Raw genomic sequence first — 19,982 nt, forward strand, 5'->3', positions numbered from 1 at the left:
TACAGGGCAGTGTGCCTCAAGCTCTGCTTTTCCCGAAGTTGATCCAGCAGCAGGATCCCTGGGGAAATAATCTTTATACTCCACGCATTGGAGTATATACAGGAATTCCAGTATACAATTCCAATATTCCAAATAAACGTTCCAATATTCCAAATTCCAGTATACAGGAATACTTCTTATACTGGAGTACTCCACATATCGGAATATTTTGGTACAGAGAATAGCCAATCCCTGGAAACGTCCAAGGTCAGGATGGACAGGCTTGGAGCAACCTGGTCTAGTGGAAAGTGTTCCCCCTGCGTCAGGCGATGGCCGGAACGATCTTTCAGGCCCCTTTCAACATTCCGTGATTTTGCGATGACAAATGACACGCTGCAGCCTTTGAAGCACAGCACAGATGTGTGCCAGTCTGGGGTACGAGCAGGAGCCCCTCGGGCCTGGCTGGACAGGCAGCAATGTGGGGCACAGGCCATTCAGATATGCAGGTGACAACAACCCTGCCATCCTGCTTGTCCTTGCTCCAGCACTCACATGGGGTGGCTGTAGGATGAGCACCCTGCTCTGGATCCATGTCCCAGCCCAGCCCTACACGGCTCCCCCAGGGGTGATCACAGATGCCAGTGACTGGGAGCCTTGGGGACACAGCAGCAGCATCACCATGGGGATGGCCAGGGCAGGGGTTGTACCCCTCAACACACTCCCAAGCGCTTTAAAAATGATGGTTTATTAGAAATCAGACAGAAAACATTTTAAAAAAGACTTTTTTGAGATTAAGCATTTGACACAGAAATGAGAAGGGCAAAGCAAGGGGGTATGGAGGCAGGTGGCTCCATACACATGTACCAGTGTCCCACACCAAGGGACACTGGTACAGGGGTATGCTGGTCCTAGAAAAAGCTGCAAAACTCCGTCTGAGAGCCCCCACCCAGGGAAGGGGCAGTGATCCAGCACCCACCCCACATGAGGGACATGGCGCAGGGGCTCTGTGGTACCACCTGAACCATCCCTCGCTCTCCAAATCAAGGAATGGCATTTCACTACCAGTTTTGGAGAGGCTTTGGAGCATCCCTGAACTCCACCGGGCAGCTCCCAGAACCTGGAGTGGAGGATGGACACAAAAAAACCCCTCTCCTACTTCTTGCCCATCCCAAAGGCTTCACAGTTGGGGTACAGGATGCTGGTGGTCCATGGCTGCCCCCAAGATGAGGAGGCTTCGTGACTATCTGGCAGAGGATGGGGGATACCAAATCCAGCTCCCCCATCCCCAGTTCCTTGCAGAGAAGGAAGAAGAAACCCCAAGGGATGGGCAGGGCCCACGGGAAGGACGGAAGAGCAGTGGAAGCAGGGGTTGGCACAGAAACCTCAGCCCACCAGTGCAGTGAGCATGTCCCTTCTCTGCTCCTCAGCTCCCCACTGCTGCCATCCATGGACGGTTTTCCCAATGCAGAGGATCTCTGGGTCCCCTTGGAGGGCAGTGGTCTCATGCCAGGATCCTGGGCACATGTCCCTTGTTGCCTGGCTCTACCAAGGCCCCAGCAGGGAGCTGGCTCTACTCCCAGTCAACAGGACAGTGACAAATGGGCCACCCCCACACGGTCAGTCTTGCAAGAGGTGGACGAAGCTGGCAGGGAAGACTCCAGTGCGGGAGCCATCGCCCTCGATGAAGCCAACCTGGGGGTGCAGAAAGAGGGTTCAGGGGAGTGCAAGTCTTAGCTTGAGATATCAGCCCCAGAACTTCTTCCCTGCTCAAATCCAACAGGGATTGAGAGAGGCAAAGCAGTGTGACACATTAGTGGAGCCCTCCCAGCCCTCCCCCATGCATACATGGGGCAGAAGTCCCCCATCCATGCCCACCAGAAAAAGCCAGTTCTCAGAAGAGAACTGGAGGGGGAAAAAGACCAAGATTTGGATCCCAGCACCTGTCTGTGTCATGGTGACTCACCCAGATCTGCTCATCCTCCTCCCGTGTCACCACGATGACCTCACCCTTGGAGAAGGTCAGCTCTCGTGCCTTGTCTCCCTTGCAGTCAGCCACTGCCTTTACCCGCTTCTGCCTCCCCTTGGCCTGAAATGGGATGAAAAGGGGGTGGCAGACCCCCCCCCCCCCCAAACCATCCAAAAGGTGGCAACAGGGATACGGCCCCCTGATCACTCCATCTGCCACCCCAGGATAAGAGGAGCTGGGATGCTTGGGATGCAGAGAGGAGAATTTTCACCTACCGGAGCAAATCTTCTGGGCATGGGCATGGGGGGCACCTTGCTGAGAGCAGGGTCCTCGGGGCCACCGGGGCTCTGGGGGGACCCAGCTGACCCCATTTTGCCCACCACGCCACCAATGCGCCGGTACGAGCGGGTGCTCTCTGAGCTGTGGGTGACAGTAGGAACAGCGTCAACGCCCCTCTGCCTTCCCCCACCCTGTACACCACCCTGCGAGGTTTCAGGGAGGTCAGGGCTCCTCCCATGGGACCTGGATCTCACCCACAGCCCCCTAGATGCTGATGAAAAGGGTCTTCAGCAAACTCCCTCAAATGAGCCCATCCCACCACATTTTTTCAAAGGAGAGAAAAAATACATATGGTAACTTGCAGAGGACCTTGGTGTCCTCCCAGATAATCTGCATCATTGTCTCCAAGGACAACCCAGCATCCCCACAGCTGCCCTTGTCTCCTCCTGCATTCCAGGGTCACCATCAGCTCCTTTGGAGATCCAAGAGGGTGGGGACCCCTTTGTTTCACAGCGATTCTCCATGCCCGTGGGGGTGGCAGAGGTTGGAGCTCACCCACCAGCACCGTGCAATGACCCCTCACACCAAGTGCAACCCCAGTCTGGAGCAGGGTCCCTACCCAAACTTGACAGGGGGGATGTCAGCGACCACGCTGCCTGGCAGGGGCTGCACAGGCGGGGGACTGGGCTCTGGCCCCCGCCGGCTGCTGCTCGTGTCCGTCTCGGAGCGGGTTTCCCAGTATGCTGCCCGCTGGCTCTCGGTGGGGCTGCGGGTGCTGGGGGTGCCATCCAGGGCGCCCGTGCTGCTGGCACAAGGCAAGCTGCGTGGTGCCAGTGCCTCCGCTGAGAAGTGGGGCTCTGATGCCTGCCGGGGCAGCTCAGGGCGCTCTGGGGGAACAAGTGCAATGGGGACAATGAACTTGGTCTCTGGGGGAAGGCACAGACCCACCGTGATGACCCCCCACTCCAACTCACCGGTGGGGCTGAGTTTGGGGCGAGAGCTGCCCCGCGTAGGGTTTTTGAGGGGCAGCGGCGGGGGGATCTCCTCACTGTGAGCCCGGCGGGGTAAAGTGCGTGAGGGCACCAGGATGCTCTCGTAGGTCTTGTTGGTGATGTCCATCCCCATGCAGCTCCAGCGGGTCTGGGGGCAGGCAGGCAGCGGGCTGGCAGCCAGTGGTGATGTGCCCTTGAAGGAGCGCTGGAGAGGACTTACCTGAGGGTACACACACAGCTCCAGGGATGTCCCACTGCCCACAGCCCCCCAAAAGGGCCTGCACTCCCCCAGCTCCCTCACTGGGGATGTGGAGGCCCCAGCATCCCGGAGTACCCACCACCATCCCACAGTACCTTCTCCTCCAGCTCATCATCACTGTCATAGGGGAACTCTGATGTGGGTTCCCAGTCATAGTCCACATGGATTTGCAGGGAGAGCTTTCCTGCCTGCGCCTGCTCCAGCTGCCAGAGAGATGGGGCAGGTCAGGGGGATCTCAGGATGGGGCAGCCCACAAGGGTCTCGGCACTGGAGGGACATGTCCAGAAGTGCCCCATCTTCATGCCAGCCCTCCTCAGGCACTTGGTCCTCTCTCCCCACTCTGAGCTTCTGTCCCATTCCTCCATCCCACCTACCAGCTCCTCACACTCGCTGTACTTCAGCCTCCTCGCCACATCCAGAGCTGTCTCACCTGCCGCATTCACTGCCCAAGGGACAAAAGGGGGACAAATCCAAGTTGCAGCCTTGCCACTCCCACCAAAGAACTGCAAGACTCACATCCCAGGCTCATACCTGTGGTGAAGGTGGCTTTCCCTTTCAGGAGCAGCTTGAGGCAGTTGGGCTGGTTATAGAGCGCACCATAGTGCAAGGCCGTGTTCCCATTCTGTGTCACCCGGTCCAGTGTTCCCCTGTGCAGGGCCAGCAGCAGGATGCCTGTGTCAAGGCTTCGACACAAGCATCCTGTACATTCCTCCCATGAGGGAGAGAGGCAGGGAACACTGGGAGCCCTTGGGGACGCACCCATTCTGGATTATGAAGTCCACCAAGGGAAGAGATGATCTGTCAGCGTGGCGCACGGCCATGTGCAGCGGCAGCTCGCCTGCATCCTGCCAAGAGATGAGAGGGAGAGATGACACTGAGAATGCTCATCTTTCCTCAGGATAAAGGGAAAAGAAGTACGGGATCCAAGAATGCTTATCTTCCCCCCTGAGTGAAGGGAAAAGGAGTGCTGGACACATGTATGCTCATCTCCCAGGATATGGAAGGGAGAGGAGAGCTGGCCTCAACAATGCTTCATCTCCTGTGTGTAGGAGAGAAGAAAGCTGGACCTGAGGATGCCCATCTTCCAACCAGCACATCCCTTCCCAAAGCCCAAGACAACCCAGAGCACAGACACCCAGAGAGGGAAAATCCATTCTCTGTCAGGTGCAGGCCTCACCTGACCCTCAGGGCTGGCAAGGGGCTTGGTCAGGTCATGACCATCGGCAAAGGCCTTGAGCAGGGCCAGGAGGTCACGGGCTTGAATGGCTTCCCAGAGGCTGTGGGGGTTGTCCTGGCTGCTCTTCTGCACGTAGCGTCGCTCCATGTACTTGGCCATGATGTATTCCTTGCGCGCAGCCCTGCCGGAAGGGGGGCTTGGATGGGCATGGAGAGGAGGTGTGGAGCCCTGTGCTCCTGCCTCCTCCTGAAGCCTCAGGATCAAGGGTAAGCCTCCAAAGAGGAGCAGATCCCCACCACAATCCAGCAATGACACCAGGATGCCTCATCCCAGGGCTGTTTTAGATGGGCAGTGACAGCATGGGACAAGAAAGGGCACACAACATGCACTCCTTTTCCTTCTCCTCCTCTTCTTCCCAGCGCACCCAAGTCCCTGACTCACATATCACTGCTGGCTGCAGGCTTGGGACAGTCCTGTGTGGGTAGCGCAGCCTCCATGATCTCATTGAAACGAGTGTTCCCAATGCTAACAGCCAGCTAGGGAGAGAGGAGAATAGGGGACATTAGCCCTCCTGGAATGCACTCTGCTCCAGCCAGATCCCATCCCAGAAGGAAGGAATCCACCAGATCCACCCAGGGCTTTCCCAGAGCAGGCAGAATGATGCTCTCTTATGGCAATGGAAATCTGCTTTACGAGGGAGAAAATCCCTGGGAGCTGCCAGCAGCCCCCTGCTTAGCAAATGGCTTTGCAGAGACTCCCTTGCCCACACCGCTGCGCTGGGGAAACTGAGGCAAGTTTGCAAGCCCTGAAGCAAACTGGAGACAGATGGGATGGAGGAGAAGGAATGAACCCTGCATCACAGGAGGTTTGGGAGACACAGAGGGTGGTTCCCAGGGGCCAGGAGATCTCTGGGCTCAGAGAGCAGCTTACCAGCAGCTCAGAGGTGCTGAGAACATCCAGAGTAAGGGACTGGATGCGGGAATAATGCACACCCAGCTCCCGATGGATACCAGAGCACTCGATGCATGTCAGGATGCCAAGGTTGGTAGAGAGCCATGTGGGATCTGCAGGAGCAGCGAGGGCTCAGCACCACGCCCAGCCCCCAGAGATGCTGTGACCCCCATGACAGCTCACTCACACCCAGGGCGGGGGGACGCCCCAGGCCCTGACGTACCTGGGGCACCGCAGTCACAACACTGCTTGTTTCCTGGCATGTTCTTCACCTCACTGATAACCAGCCTGGTGAGCTCCTGCATGCCGCTGTCCGCCCCGGTGCCTGCCACCACCTCGCCACTGCGCCCATCCCCCTTGAAGGCATTGCTCAGGGCTTCATCCTTGCTGTTCTGCAGCACTGAGACCCACCTGGGCAGGAGGGAGGAGGAAGAGGAGGATGGGGAAGGCAGAGCAGGATCTGGCCTGTCAAAGAGGAGGGATGGGCTGTGGCACTTACACAACACAATCTTGCTCGTCCTCTGCTTGGAAGTGATATGTCCTGTTGTCTGCAGGGATGGGGAGAGAGAAGAAAAGGTGAAAGGAGAGAAGCTGTGTCTGACACATCCCTTGAATTGTTTAAGCGTGGACAGGACATGGAGCGATCTGGTCTAGTGGAAGATGTCCCTGTCCATGGTGTGGGGCTGGAAGACAGTCTTTAAGGTTTTTTCCAACCTAAACCATTCTGGGATTCTATGGTCTAGGGATGCCCAAAACAGCAGGAATCAGCTGAAATCTCTTCAAAGAAGCTGATTTAATTACAAATTAAATCACTGCACATCATTCTCCCATCACCTGAGCCCTGTCACAACCTCTTTTTTTCTCAGCTTCTTAGCAATCATTGGAGAGATTGGTCCTTCATCTGTAAAGACAGCCAAGAAGACACCCAGAGCCAGATTAAAAATATTTAAAGAGGGTGCCACTGTGTTTCAGAGGGAAAACCTACTCCAAAAAGGAAGTCCCACCACAGCCTCCGCCTCCAGGTCACACCCCAGCCACAGCACCTCATCACAGGTACTCACGTGTCACCAGGTCAAAGCATTTTTTCTCCTCGGCATGGGGCCGCACCTGGCAGGTGAGGAGGTTCAGCTTCACAGGGGGACGGTTTATCTGCAGGGTGAGAGGACCGAGGTAGGTTAAAGGACCAGGAAGAAATGGAATGGGCATCACCATCTCCAGTGGCAACTGTGGTTGTACAGCCACCCCCACAGATGGTTTCTCTTGGGATAACCATGCAAATCACACCCTGCCTGACTAATTTTAGAAGAACAGGAGCCCTTCGCAGGAGAGCGCCGCTCCAAGAGCTCCCGCTGTCCCTCCTGCAGGTCCCAGCCCCCAACGCCAGGTGGCAGCGCTTCCCTCCCAACCGGCCCCGTCCCCTTTGGGCTCGTCCGGACCCTCATCATCCTCCTCCTGCCCAACCAAGTCCATCCTCCTCTCCCACGGACCCCTGCCAGACACGGGGCACCACCTCTGGAACCTTGTCAGACACGGGGAACCTCCTTTAGAACCCTGCCAGACATGGGGCACCACCTCTGGAACCCTGTCAGACACGGGGGACCACCTTTAGAACCCTGTTAGACACGGGGAACCACCTTTAGAACCCTGCCAGACATGGGGCACCACCTCTGGAACCCTGTCAGACACGGGGAACCACCTTTAGAACCCTGTTAGACACGGGGGACCACCTTTAGAACCCTGTCAGACACGGGGAACCACCTTTAGAACCCTCTCAGACATGGGGGACCACCTTTAGAACCCTGTCAGACACGGGGGACCACCTTTAGAACCCTGTTAGACACGGGGAACCACCTTTAGAACCCTGCCAGACATGGGGCACCACCTCTGGAACCCTGTCAGACACGGGGAACCACCTTTAGAACCCTGTTAGACACGGGGGACCACCTTTAGAACCCTGTCAGACACGGGGAACCACCTTTAGAACCCTGTCAGACACGGGGGACCACCTCTGGAATCCTGTAAGACACAGAGGACTTTTCTTTAAATCATCCAGTCTCATCCTGCATTGATTTTTAAGCCAGGCAGATTTGTGACCAGTTTGGGCAAAACTAAACCTGAAATCCAATGGACACCAAGCCCCAAAGGGTGCACAAAAAAGGATCAGGGCTGCAGCCCCCACGCTCCCCACCGTGCTGTGGGAGATGGTCAGGCAGCCGTACTTCACACCGCACTTCCTCTTCTGCCACACTTTGCGGATCCTGAGAAGGAGAAGAGGAGGAGTGAAGATTGCACAGCTGCAATCACCCACATCCACATCCCAAACCATGGCAGAGGCCTGATGGGAGTTCCGGACATGGGGTTATGCTTTCTCTAACTCATAGGAGCACAAAGTGTCCTGTGAGCTAGATTCCAGCTCTGGGGCCTCCCATGAGCACTGACAATATCAGGATGAAGCCAAGAGCTCTCTGGGATAACACTCATCCTCACCCATCACTCTTCTTGTACAGGAATCCTGACTTCTCTGTCCCGTACTGCTTATTGCCTTGGTGCTGGTGGATACTGTAGCCACTGCCAGAGTTCTTCCTGTTCAAGTTTTCCTGAAAAAAAGACAATTAAAAAGCAAAGTGAGAGGCACAGAGGTGGCTTCTGCCTCAAGTGACCTTGTCCTTACCGGGGTGCAGTGTGTCCGGAAGATGCCAGACAGCCCTGTGCCCTCCCAGCATCCAAATGTCTCCAGGTGCCTGGAGAGGGTAACCCAGCTCTCCATTCCCCAGCTAACCCTAGGGCACCCAGCACCCTCCCCACGCTCCTTTTCAGCTCTCCCCTGCCCATCCTGGGTGTGGGAATCCAGAGCTTCCCTCTGGCTGCCCTGGCAGGTCTGGGACCCTGGCAGGGGTCAGGAACCCCCCTGGACAGAGCCCCGAGAGACACTGTCTGTGATCTCTGTCCATGGAGAAGAGTTTTCAATCTTACAGGATGAATTACAAGTTTTGAGTGTTTGATAAGAGTAATAATTAAGTGTGGCACGGGTGCAAAAGTAAAATTTTAGGATTCTAGATTAGGGGTTCAGAGGGGACAAGATGGAGGAAATTGGGTGTGTCTTGTCCTTTCCTCCTTCTTCATGCCCTCCATGTTTCACTGTGGTGTTGGCATTTTTCTGTTGGTTCAGGCTGGGGACACACTGTCCAACGTAGGTGACAGATATTGGCACGTTATTGTAAATCCAGCACAGGTAGTTTGTGGTATTTAATGTTTGTACCATCCCACTGAGGGCAGAGCCCCACACGCTGCCCTGCAGGACAGAGCTGCGGCAGGGCAGCAGAACATGTTAGAGATAAACAGAATAAACAACCTTGAAAACAGCACAGACCAATTATGGCTTCTTCTTTGGCAACGGGGCAGAAAGACAGAGACTTTCTACAATCTCGGAATCACCAATACCCACAGATTCCGACACCTGGGGTCTCACCTCCTTGCTCTCCAGCTGCAGGATGCTGCGGAGGGAATCGCGGGTCTGCGTGAGCTGCTTCACCTCCTCCTCCTGTGCCTGGCGGAGCTGGAAAGGGAGCAGCTGCCCTCACTGGGCACCGGTGTTCCCAGGGGTGGCAGGGGATGGGGGACATCCTGGGGGACATGGCCAAGGGGCACTGCATGGCAGTGTGCAGCCTTACCGCATGGAGGGACACAGCGAGCTTCTCTATGAAGGGGTAGAGATTCTGGGCAGCTTTCCAGCCGTCTTGGAAGAAACTGGGTATTTGTTAAGGGTGATTAAGATGCAGATGGGGAAGATGGAGGAAAAAAGAGGGTTTTTAGAGAAAATGTGGCAGGAGATCATGGCGATCCCCTCCCTGGAAAGCTGTACTTGCTTTGTGGCTCCCTGACTATGGGGATCTGGAGAGAGCCCAGCAAAGGTCAAGCCTAGTCCATGGGGTTTGGATACCCCAAATATTTGGGGTGCTTGGCATAGAGGATTGGCCTCTTGTTTAACTGGGGAGCAGTGCTGCCAAAAGCCACATTCTGGGGGGTTCCTGGGTCACAGTCCCAGTCAAAGACATGCTTTTAACCACAGTGACTGTCTCCACCTGCCTCAGTTTCCCCACTTGAGAGCTGGAGGAGATGATGACTCCCACACACTGCTATTCTAATCTCACAGAGCAACGGGAAAGGCAAGGGGATGTTGACCCTCACTCCAAACACCCTTGTTACAAACCCAATGGCTAATGCCAGAGCTGCTCAGATGAGCTCATCCCTGGAAATCTATCCAGAAACCAAATAATCACATATATCTCAAGCCAATGCCCATCCCACTGCCCCATGGGCACGTTCACAGCTCCTCAAGACAACAAAGCACATTTCAACTCCCCAGAGAAAACTGAAAAGTGATGGGCTCTGCCCAGTATGTCTACCAACATCTGGGATAAGAGTAGAAGACCCCAGACCCCCGTGGGACCACCCAAGGGTGACAACCAGTCCCAGGGATGAACCATCTTGACCCAGGTGGCACCTACTTGTGCTGAGCGTGGAAAAACTTGATAAGGCTCTGCAGGAAATCTGGTCCCTGCTTCATCTGAGACTCTCTGGCTTTTAGCAGGTACTGGAGGGGGAGAAGACACCTGGTTAGGTGACAGAGACAAGGACCAGCTGAAAATATCCCAGAGGAAATAGTAAGAGTCTGCCTAGCCCTTGATTCCCTTCCCAGCACAGGGAGGAAGGTTAAAACACTGGCTGGGCTTCAAGAAGTCAAGTCATGATGTTGGATTTGAAGGCGGCTCGCTGGGGACCACCCTCAAAAAACCTGGCTCTGGAAGTCCTCCAAGACATGGAAAGTTCAAGGACTGAGGCAGGCCTCCAGGCTTTCCAGCCAAGTATGCTTCTCCCACTGCTCATTGCTTCTGGAGTTAATAAATAACCGAAACTCAAGGCAGCTTGTGAAGGGAAAAAAAAAAAACACAACAAAAAAGGCCAAATGTTTTTTGAGATATGGCCCTTTTATTCCCAAAAAATCAGATTCCAAGAAGCGAGCACCTGCAGCACACCAGTGCTGGAGGTCTGCTGAGGTGCCCTGTGGGATGGGGAATTTCAGCTTTATGCATCAAACCCATCCATCAGCTGCAGGCAGGGAAGGAGTCTCACTCACCCTAAGCAAAATAAGGAGGGGAAGAGATTTTCCCCCTGCAAGCTCCTCTCCAGCTGCTGGAATGGTTTTGAGTGGGGAGTGAGGGGAGGGGGAGGCAGCCCTGAGCTCTGGGGGCTTTCCAGGGTGAGACAGAGCTCCTGGAATGCAGTCTCACCATGCCCCAGGCACTCTGAGGGGTCCCCGGACTGGGGACAGTTGTTGAAGTGCTCTGTGACAGCTGGAGATGCCAAGTCGATGTCAGGAAGCACATCACACCTAGAAAAGGCCACGTGTGCCTTTTCACAGCTCCCATGGGATGTCCCTGCCCTGCCACCCACACCCCACAGTGACAGTGGCAGCAGAGCATCCCAGGCGCTGGCTGGGACCCATGAACAAAGGGATGCTCCCAGCAGCCCTGGGCCCATGTCCAACTGCTCCTACAAGCCCTTATGGTGTGAGATGGCTCATGATGGGGAGGCACAACCCATGTCTCCCCATCTCATGGGGTGAAACAGGACCCTGGGAGTAGCAAAACCCACTTTGCAATAAACCTATGCGCATCATATGGCACCCAGCCCCCCCAGAAGAACTGCCCTCCCATTTCCAGGGCCAGCAGCAGCTCTCATGCATGCAGAAACACGGGTGTACATGCCCTGCTCCAGCTCCCACCTCTCTGTCTGCTGTTATTTATCCCACAGTGGAGCTATTCAAAGGAGTGATTCATCTGGCTGGGTCCCAGCTCCGAGGCAGGCACAGCCTCCTACCCACAACCCCTCTTCTTTGCTGGACAGGCATGGGGCAGCACCAGGATCCGGCCCTCAGGAACATGGGAGACCTCTGGGACAACCCATTGAGGACTTGTTCCCTGCTCTGCCTCCCTCGAAGTTTATGGGGATGCTGAGTGTCTGGAGCCAGGACACTTGGGTTCCTCCTTGCTGCAGGGCTTTGAAATTGTCTCCTTCACTTATTCCCATCTGACCTCTCGAGCCTGGACTGCAAGCACCCAGAATTGCCAAGGATCTAGGGTGTCTTGTGACCCCCTTCATCAAAGCTAGGAGCAGTTTTGAGGATAGGCAAACACCACAAAGCCAACCTCATGGCTGTTAGCCAAAAAGCTCTCTTCTTACCCAAATGCCACCCAAGGAAGGGTAGGAGTGGAGCTAGGGGGACATGGAAGGAAGCCCCAGGCCCTTGTGGGGCACCATGGGTGCTATTTGGAGCTGCAGACAGGACGGGATGATCAGCTGGGACCATTCAGGGGCACAGGGGGATGGGGACGGACGAGGGTCCCTCTCAGCACGCAGGTGGGGATACCGGGACAGGCTCCGATGTCTCTGCACAGCCCCTAGCAGAGCGGTGCCCCCTGCCCCCCGTGACTCTGCTCCTGGCTGTAAAAGTCCCCAGTCCCCCCGGCACAGCCCCCACCTCACACATGTGCAGCTGCAAGAGCCGCCGCTCCTTCTGCATGTCCTCGGCCATCTCCGCTGCTGCTGGCTCGGCCTGGATGACCCCAGCCAAGCGGGCTCGTTCCTTCTCCTTCTCCATTTTTCCCCTGTGGAATGGGATGGAGGTGGGCTGGGGACATCCCTGCTCTGAGGGGTGTCCCATGCGGGAGGCAAGAGTGGGATTGGGATCAGGAGATACATCTCCAGGCCCTGTCCATCCCCCCTCCCTTTCCCCTTTGGGAAAAGCTGGACCAGAACCCAACCCATGACAAACTGGCACCATTGGTGCCTGGCTCCAGCCCAAGGACAAAACACCTTTGTGCAGAGTGGGATTAGGCAGATTTTGCCAGAGGCAGCATGTTACTTACACTTTGGTCTCATAATCCTTCCAGGCCTTTTCAATCTGCTTCTTGGAATCCTGTGGCAAAGGAAAAAGAGGGTGGCAGCTGTCAGGGAAAGCAATAGAGCCGGTGGCACTAAAGGGGCCAAGACCTTTGCTCTGCATTGCTGCACCCCTTGAGGGTGACAGGTGTCCCTACCAGGTCTTCACCCCTCAATTCTGTCACTCCCAACCCTCACTGCTTCCTTCCTGGCCCTGGTCTTAGCTCCTTCCTTCTCCTGGCCACAGGCATGAGCTGAATCCATACCAGAGGCCTCACTGCAGAATCCCGCCAAATGAGTGACCCAGGGGACAGGACTTACCAGGCGGCCATCCTTCAGCTGCCCCTTCAACAGGCTGTCCAGGGGGAAGGACACGATGTTATTCAGGTTCTGTACCTGCAGAAGGCAGAGACAGGGTCCTCCCATGGTGAGGGAAGGCAGGGAGCTGGAGCCCAGGTCCTTCTCTGTGCCAGGGACCTCCCCCCAACTCTGTCACTGCCCCAAGAAGGGTTAAAGAGGGCGGAAGGGCGGTTGAATCCAGGATCCTGGCAGAGGGCACGCTGGGGCTTGTTGGAACTGGCTGCAAGATGTCTGACAAATGTGGCCCTTCCCACAAACCACACCAGTGCCACAGCTGCCAAAAACAAAGCTGTCTTCCCCCACTGAGACCTCATCCCTGTCCCCATTCCTGTCCCCAGCAACACGACCAGCCCCTCCATGGTCCTGTGATACAAAGAGCTCACCCATGTCAAAGGGGCTTCCCAAAATGTCTCCCTTTGCTGGGGTGTGGGGATAGCAATTCAGCCACCACTACCCCTACCAGCGCAGGGGTCTGTGGTGGGGACACAGGAGCCCACTGCTGTCCTGGCATCCCTCCATGCAGCCCACGGAGCAGCACCCCATTTTAGAGCTGTGAGAGCAGCTCCAGCACCCACATGGGACTTCCCCAGTGCACCCAGATTTCTTTTAAAGGGTTTTGGTCCTCTGCAGCACCCGGGGAGAAACCCAGCCCCAGGGCACAGGACCACCCCCAAACCAGGGGTAATGGGGGAGCTCCACAGAGACTCTAGGAGGGGAAACAGCTTTTTGGATCTGATTTTGGCACAGGACTCACTCAGCAGCATGTGGGACAGGAGGTGGGACCCTCAGAACTGGTCCAACTCCTCCATCAGGACAGCTCTGCAGAGCCCTGCTGGAGCAGGGGAGTCCAGCAGGCTATGACAGCCAGGATGGGGAAGGGGAGGAGCAGGGAGGCCCAGATTGGGGTAACTGGGAGAGAAAGACGCCAAAAATCTGAAATTCTTGCTGGGGGAAGGGCAGGAGAAATCAATTTCCTCCTTAAGCAGAGCCAGGGGCCAAAAACACCCTTTGGAGAGGGGGATTTGAAAGTGAACAGGGAGGGAGCCACATGGGACCCCCCCAGGGATTTGTTGCCGGGCATGCAGGAACCCAGCTCCATTCAGGACCTGAGTTTTGCATCGGAGCCATTCCTGGCTCGGCTCACAGCTGCCTCTGCCTGCTCCCCATGGCCCCACAGTGCAGCCCAGCATGGCTTTGATTTACTCTTGGCAAGCAAGATCAGAGATGCAATTTATGTGAGAAAAAAACAGAAAGCAAGAAAAAAGGGAAAAATGAAAATAGCAGCCCCAGCTTCCCATCAGATCCCAGTGTCAATGGCCCCAGGGAGCTGGGACTGAGCTATAAATCCAGTAACGGGGTATCAGATGGTCTGAGAGCACTGGGAATGTGTCCCTGAGCCCAGGGTGGGACGCAGGGATTGCTGCATCTAAACTGGAAGGAAGGGAGCTGCACTGGTTGGCGGGGGAGTCCAAATCCAAGTGGATTTGGGACAGCTTACCAGGTTCTTGAAGAGTGCAGTGACCTCACGGGTGAAGACGGCCAGGTTGAGGAAGCCGGTGGAGAGCTCATGGTTGTTCTGGGAGAGGTGGTTGTTGCCAAAGTTCTCCAGGGCCTCGCTGTACTGTTCCTCATTCTCCACATGGGCTGTATGGAGAGACAGCAAAGAGGGACATGGGGTGACCCTACAGCCCCCAATACATCACGATCAGACCATCTCTGCATCCCTTTATAACAGAGCTGGGCTGATCCTGATGCAGGACAGCAGTAGTGCCCCAAAACAACCCCCCTAAGGTTCTCAATTTTCCTTTTTATATATATTTCAGACAGTTTTTGGCATCTAAGCACATTATCAGGTCACATTATGAGGTTCCACCAGCAGCTAGCATCTACCTTCCTATGTACTTTTTTTGGGTTTGCTACCCACCTCTGTAGCAAAGCTGGGCCGATCCTGCTGCAGCACTGGAATAGCCAAAACAAGCTTCCTAAGGCTCTCCGTTTCCCTCTGTATATCATTTTAAGACAATTTTTGGCACCTTAGCATGTTTCCAGACTGGCTGGCCAGTAGCATCCAAGCAGTAAATACCCCCAGGTTCACCAGCACCCACGGATGCTCAGTGTGACCATGATTGGTGGAGGATGGGACTATCACACACCCCCAGCCCCACGCTCTGGGAATGCCCATCATCTCCCAAAGCCCAACTCACTGAGCCCGGAGATATGAATGGCTTTCACATATTTCCTGATCCTCTGGAGCACAGCTTGGTCCCCATCCAGGCTCTGCAACAGCAAAGAGAGAAAACAAATGGAGCTCATTAGCCAAGCATGGCTGCCACTCCCCCAGCCCAGCTGGCCCTTGCAAAGGCCGTAACTCCACTGTGCAGATGTGTGGGGCGGGATCCAAGCTCTCAGGGCTGGGAAAGAAGCTGGAGGCATCCTGGGGATGCTGGAACCACAGCGTCCAGCCAGTCCCCTGCCAGGGCTGTGGTCCCAATAGCTTTGCTGCCAGGCAGGGCTTTGGCTGGCCCCAGAGAGAAGGGTTTGAGCAAGACAGTAGGAGGAGTTAAGAGGGTCTTTGGATCCCAGCAGCTTCTATTAAGCATGGAAAATGCCTTGCTGGCTCTTGCAGGGACTGTTTCAACCAAGGAGGAGATTGAAGCATCATGTAGCACATCAGCCTATCCCCACAGCTCAGAACCAGGCGAGATCTGTGAGGGTGCCCAGCTCCCCACAGAGCCAAAGACAGGACCCACGTCCTGCTGATGGGGACCTAAATCCCATTAACCCTTGTGCCAATTGTGTGCTAAACCACAATGAGCAATGTGGCTTTCCAAACCCCCCAATTCATGCATGGTCTTCCCCCATGGTCCCAGCACCATGAGTCTCCCTGCAGCCCCATTGCCCAGATCCTGCTCTGGTTTGGAGCTCTCCACATCCCCCCATCTCTTCCTACCTGTATAGCCCTGACGTGCCCCCTGAGCACCACAACAAATTCAACCCCACCCAAGCACTATGACAAACTCACCCCACTCAACCCAAGGGCAAGGGGCTGGGGTGCTGTCAGCACGAGCATCTGAGCACACGCTGGTCCCAGCATCAGGAAAGGGTTAAGGGCGGCTTGGCTGCAGGTACCAGAGCCATGATAACAGGCTGGAAATATTTAGAGGGCGTGAACAGCAGAAAGGGCAGGGATGAAACCTCAGGAGGAATTACAATAAAGAGGCTCCCTCTCCGCTTGAGCTCTGTTGAAGGTTTTTGGGCTGGTGTCAAGGCTGATTTCCTGACAGCAGGGTCAGCCTCGCTCCAGCACTGTTCTCTTCATCAGACGGGACGCTGCCAGGATGAACTGGCTTGGAGAGGACTGGGGCTGAGGTGGGGGCCAAACCCCCTGCTCAGGGGAGTCTTGCAATGCATCTACAGTGGGGAGAATGTTGGGGTGCACCAAAGCCCCTCATGGCCCTTCCCTGTGTCACATCAGGTGCACCAAACTCTCCAGAGCAGAGATATTCCCTGCCTCTGGGGGAACCCAGGGCTGGATGCCCAGATGCTCCAGACTTGCAAATCTGGCAAAGTCTTAGGAAGGGGAAACTGAAGTAGCATGAGATGCTTTGGAAGCATCACTGGGCAAGTGTGGGAAGATGCTCCTTCAGGTGTCCAGGATGGAGCAGCTCATGCCAGTGCCAGCTCACAGCTGTAGGATGCAGCATGCAGGGCTGGTGCAGAGCAGGGATTATCCAGGTTAGGACACAAGGGCTTTCAGGAAGGGGTCCATGAGTCTACCAGTGGGCACAGGGCAAGCAGAGACAAGTATCTGGGTGGTAAACACAGAGGGAATCACTGTATACAGCGCTGCTGGCACCTATGAGCGGCACTGGCACCCCTGATGTACCAGGCTGGCTGCCGGGAACACGGTCCTTGGCTGCTTAGGAGTGAAGGGGCAGAGATGTCTGGAGCCCTTGATGGCACCCATCAACCCCCAGGCTCAGCTCAAGGGCTTCTGGTCAGGGGGCAGCTGAGGACATTGGCACAACAGGGATGTCAGCAGGAGGAATTCTCCATGGGATGGAGGAAGGGATGAACGCACACCTGCAGCACAGCTAGCTGGGCTCACAGCCTGGGGACCTCAGGCAGGATGCTCAATGGAGGCCATTCTTCTACCTCCCCCGCTGCTGCCGGCTTGTGCTACCCAGCGAAGGAGCTGCCATGGGTGCCAGAGTCAGGGTGCCAAGCTGCCAGGCCAGGAGCAGTATGTGGAACTGTCCTGGGGGACAGGGTGAGCTGGGAGCTCATCTGCCAGCAGCCTCTGCCATGTCACCCTGCCCTAGCCCAGAGGTGCCCAGTCCCCTCTGACATGCACACAGCACCAACCACCAAGGGCTGGATTCAACCTTCCAAGCCCACACCAGAGACCTCAGATTCTGTCTCCACAGCAGCCCTAAGAATCCTGAAGTCCCACAAACTCCCAGGAGGGGAGAGCCCTCTTTAATCTCAGGAGGTAAACTGAGGCACAAAGTAGCTCCGGACAACATCAGGATGTCTCCTTAATGTTGAGCAGCAATCTCCAGTCCTCTCCTTGCTCACTCCTGCCCCTGATTTGGGACTGCTCCTATCTTGGTGCATGTCACCACGCTCTGTCCCAGGGTCCTGGTGGGATATAGCTATCCCTTCCCACCCAGCAGCCACTGGAGTTAGACCAGCATCCTTCACTCCCTCCTGCTCACCAAGCCACCAGCCAGTATTTGGGGTGGTGACAGGAAAGACTATGGCTCGATTTGGTCACAGAGTGTCTCTCCTGCAGTGATCCCCAAATCCACCACTGATTATCCCCCTTGCCTCATACTATCCCCATGTTGGGGCTCCAAAGACAGCATGGAGCTGGTTTGCTCAGATTTCCCTCCTCCCCTCGTGCTGGGACCAGGGGATGCCAAAGGTCCAGCAGCAGTCTGGCCTCCTCCCCAGAGCCTCCAGTGGCATGGAGGGTTCAGCCCTGTGCCCTCCACGGCACATTCCTGAGGGATGCATCTCTCCCCATCCCTGCATCCCTTAACTACAGCCTCTCCAAGCAGCCAAACAAAATTCCTGCTGCTCCCTCCTGGCTAGAGCTGCCTCCCCCTACCCCACGGGAAGAGGATCCATGACAGTGACCAGCACGTGCTGATGGGGACAAGGATGCTGGGACACCCATCCCACTGCCCCCAGGTATCCCAGCAGCTCTGGCACTGGGGGCCCCCCACTCCCTGCCAGCCCTGGCTCTCCTTCAAAGTCATTCCTTAGCTAAGAGGAGTTGGCAAAAGCCACAGGACCAGCTGGAAACTGCCTTTATTCCAGGCGAGAGAAGGAGGATGAAGGCGCCCCACCACCTCTGCCCTTCCCAAAAAAGCTGCCGGTGATTTTGGGGGGAGGTTGAAAATACTCCCCTGGATTTGATCAAGGAGGAGACCCCCCAGCGACACCACATCCCATCGGGGCTGGCTCCAGCACAGGAGCTCGATAGTGGATAGAAATGTGGGGCTGATTCTCTGGGGCATGTCCAGGTCCCCGGGAGAGGGGTGCTGTGCTGGTCCCGGTGGGAAAGAAGGATGCCCTAGCCCCGGGGAAGTATGCCTTGATTCCCAGGAGGGGCAGGTGGGGATGCCCTGGCCCTAGAAATAAGGAAACAGGCCGGCCTGGCTTTGGGGTGGTGGGCGATATGTCCTGGCCCCGGGGGGCACTTGGAGCTTTAAAGAAGCCCTCCATAAAGTACGCTAGCGAGATGCAAACGGCCCCTCCTCCGAGGGTCCCAAACTACCCGTTTAGGATGAGCAGCGTACTCTCGGGGTGAAAGGGTGGGCCCTAAAAAACAGAAGCCCAAGGGAGGCACAAGCATCAAGGGAGTAGCACCTATTAGTGCGGAGGTGTTCCCAGGCGGGATGCGGGGAATGTTCCCGGGTGGGATGCACAGTCCGACCCCCCGTCCACACGCCTCGGCCTCGCTCACCTCCTCCAGAGCTCCCACGGCCCCCCGGCACTTCTGCATCTTGGAGGCAAAGGCGGCGGCCGAGGAACTGAGGTCCTCGCTGGCAACGGCCAAGAAGTCGGCCACACTGAGCTGCTCGGGCATGGTGCGGGGGGCACCGGAGCACCGGGCGGCGGCAGGGGGAGCGGGGAGCGCCTCCCCTGCGGAGCCCCAGGGTGCCGGCTCAGCCCAGCCCAGCGCCCCGCGCCCCGCACCGGGAGCGCCGCACCGGGAGCCCCGCGCCGCACCGCACCGCACCGGGCGCCGCTCCGAGCCGCCCTCCGCCGCTCCCGCCCCTCCGCCGTCACGCGGCGGCCCCGCCCGTCCGCACGTTAAAGGCGAAGAGCCGCAGTGGTCCCCAGGAGCTACTGCCGTGACCCCCATCCCGGGGCGGAGTGGGTGCCCGGTTCCCCCGTGCTGTGGTGGGATCCGCACCCCCAGCCTTGCCTTGGCAGCCACCTTTCCCGGGCACCCAGCAGCTCCCTAACCCAAATACCCACCTTTCCCAGGCACCAGCACCCCCCTAACGCCAATAACCCCCATTCCGAGGCACCCAGCAGCCACATAACCTAAGCACCCAGGGATCCCAGCAGCCATCTCCGCCCAGAACCCACCTCACCTCAGCACTCCCGTATTCACCTCTCCCAGGGACCCCGGCAACCACCTCTCCCCATCTTGACAGGAGATGGAGACACGCACAGTGGCAGTTTAGGATTATGCCCAGTCCACTCCAAACACCGGTTTAACTGGAGGTCACCCCCACCTTGCCCTCCTTAGGACCCCGAGGGGACGGACAGTCCTTGGACAGGGGATAACTACTGGAGCCTTTGGCTTTTTGTCCTGCTGGAGGCGACCTCCTTGTTCCCTCTCCTGTCCCCTCACTCGGTCCACCTCTCAATGGAATTTGGTGTCCCATTCCTGTTTATTTGCTCTTCACTGAGGATGGGGAAGCCAGGACACCTCAGGAACAGGCAATTAGGTTGAACAGACACAGAGCAAATCCGACTGCAGGGCTGGGGTTGGTGACAAACTGGAACAGAAAGGGGCAAAAAGCCTCACTTGGGCTGGTTTGCCATTCAAGAGGC

At 56.5% G+C, this 19,982-nt stretch overlaps 1 protein-coding gene across 1 annotated transcript; it reads right to left on the minus strand.

Annotated features, from left to right (window-relative positions):
• Positions 1–704: 704 nt before the first annotated feature.
• Positions 705–19,191, minus strand: ASAP3 (ArfGAP with SH3 domain, ankyrin repeat and PH domain 3). Its single transcript, XM_030290439.4, has 26 exons — positions 18,880–19,191; positions 15,110–15,182; positions 14,404–14,549; positions 12,867–12,941; positions 12,533–12,582; positions 12,145–12,271; positions 10,112–10,197; positions 9,275–9,350; positions 9,073–9,159; positions 8,091–8,200; positions 7,792–7,861; positions 6,665–6,752; positions 6,103–6,151; positions 5,827–6,014; positions 5,583–5,716; positions 5,094–5,188; positions 4,653–4,833; positions 4,235–4,320; positions 4,007–4,122; positions 3,850–3,917; positions 3,571–3,678; positions 3,199–3,436; positions 2,844–3,111; positions 2,221–2,365; positions 1,943–2,065; positions 705–1,671 (listed from the first exon to the last, which is right to left on the minus strand). The coding sequence occupies exons 1-26, from the start codon at positions 19,000–19,002 to the stop codon at positions 1,597–1,599; spliced, it is 2,985 nt and encodes a 994-aa protein (XP_030146299.4). The 5' UTR covers positions 19,003–19,191; the 3' UTR covers positions 705–1,596.
• Between the last annotated feature and the right edge of the window lie 791 nt (positions 19,192–19,982).

Source organism: Taeniopygia guttata, chromosome 23 (genome assembly GCF_048771995.1).
Source record: "Taeniopygia guttata chromosome 23, bTaeGut7.mat, whole genome shotgun sequence".
Lineage (NCBI taxonomy): Eukaryota > Metazoa > Chordata > Aves > Passeriformes > Estrildidae > Taeniopygia > Taeniopygia guttata.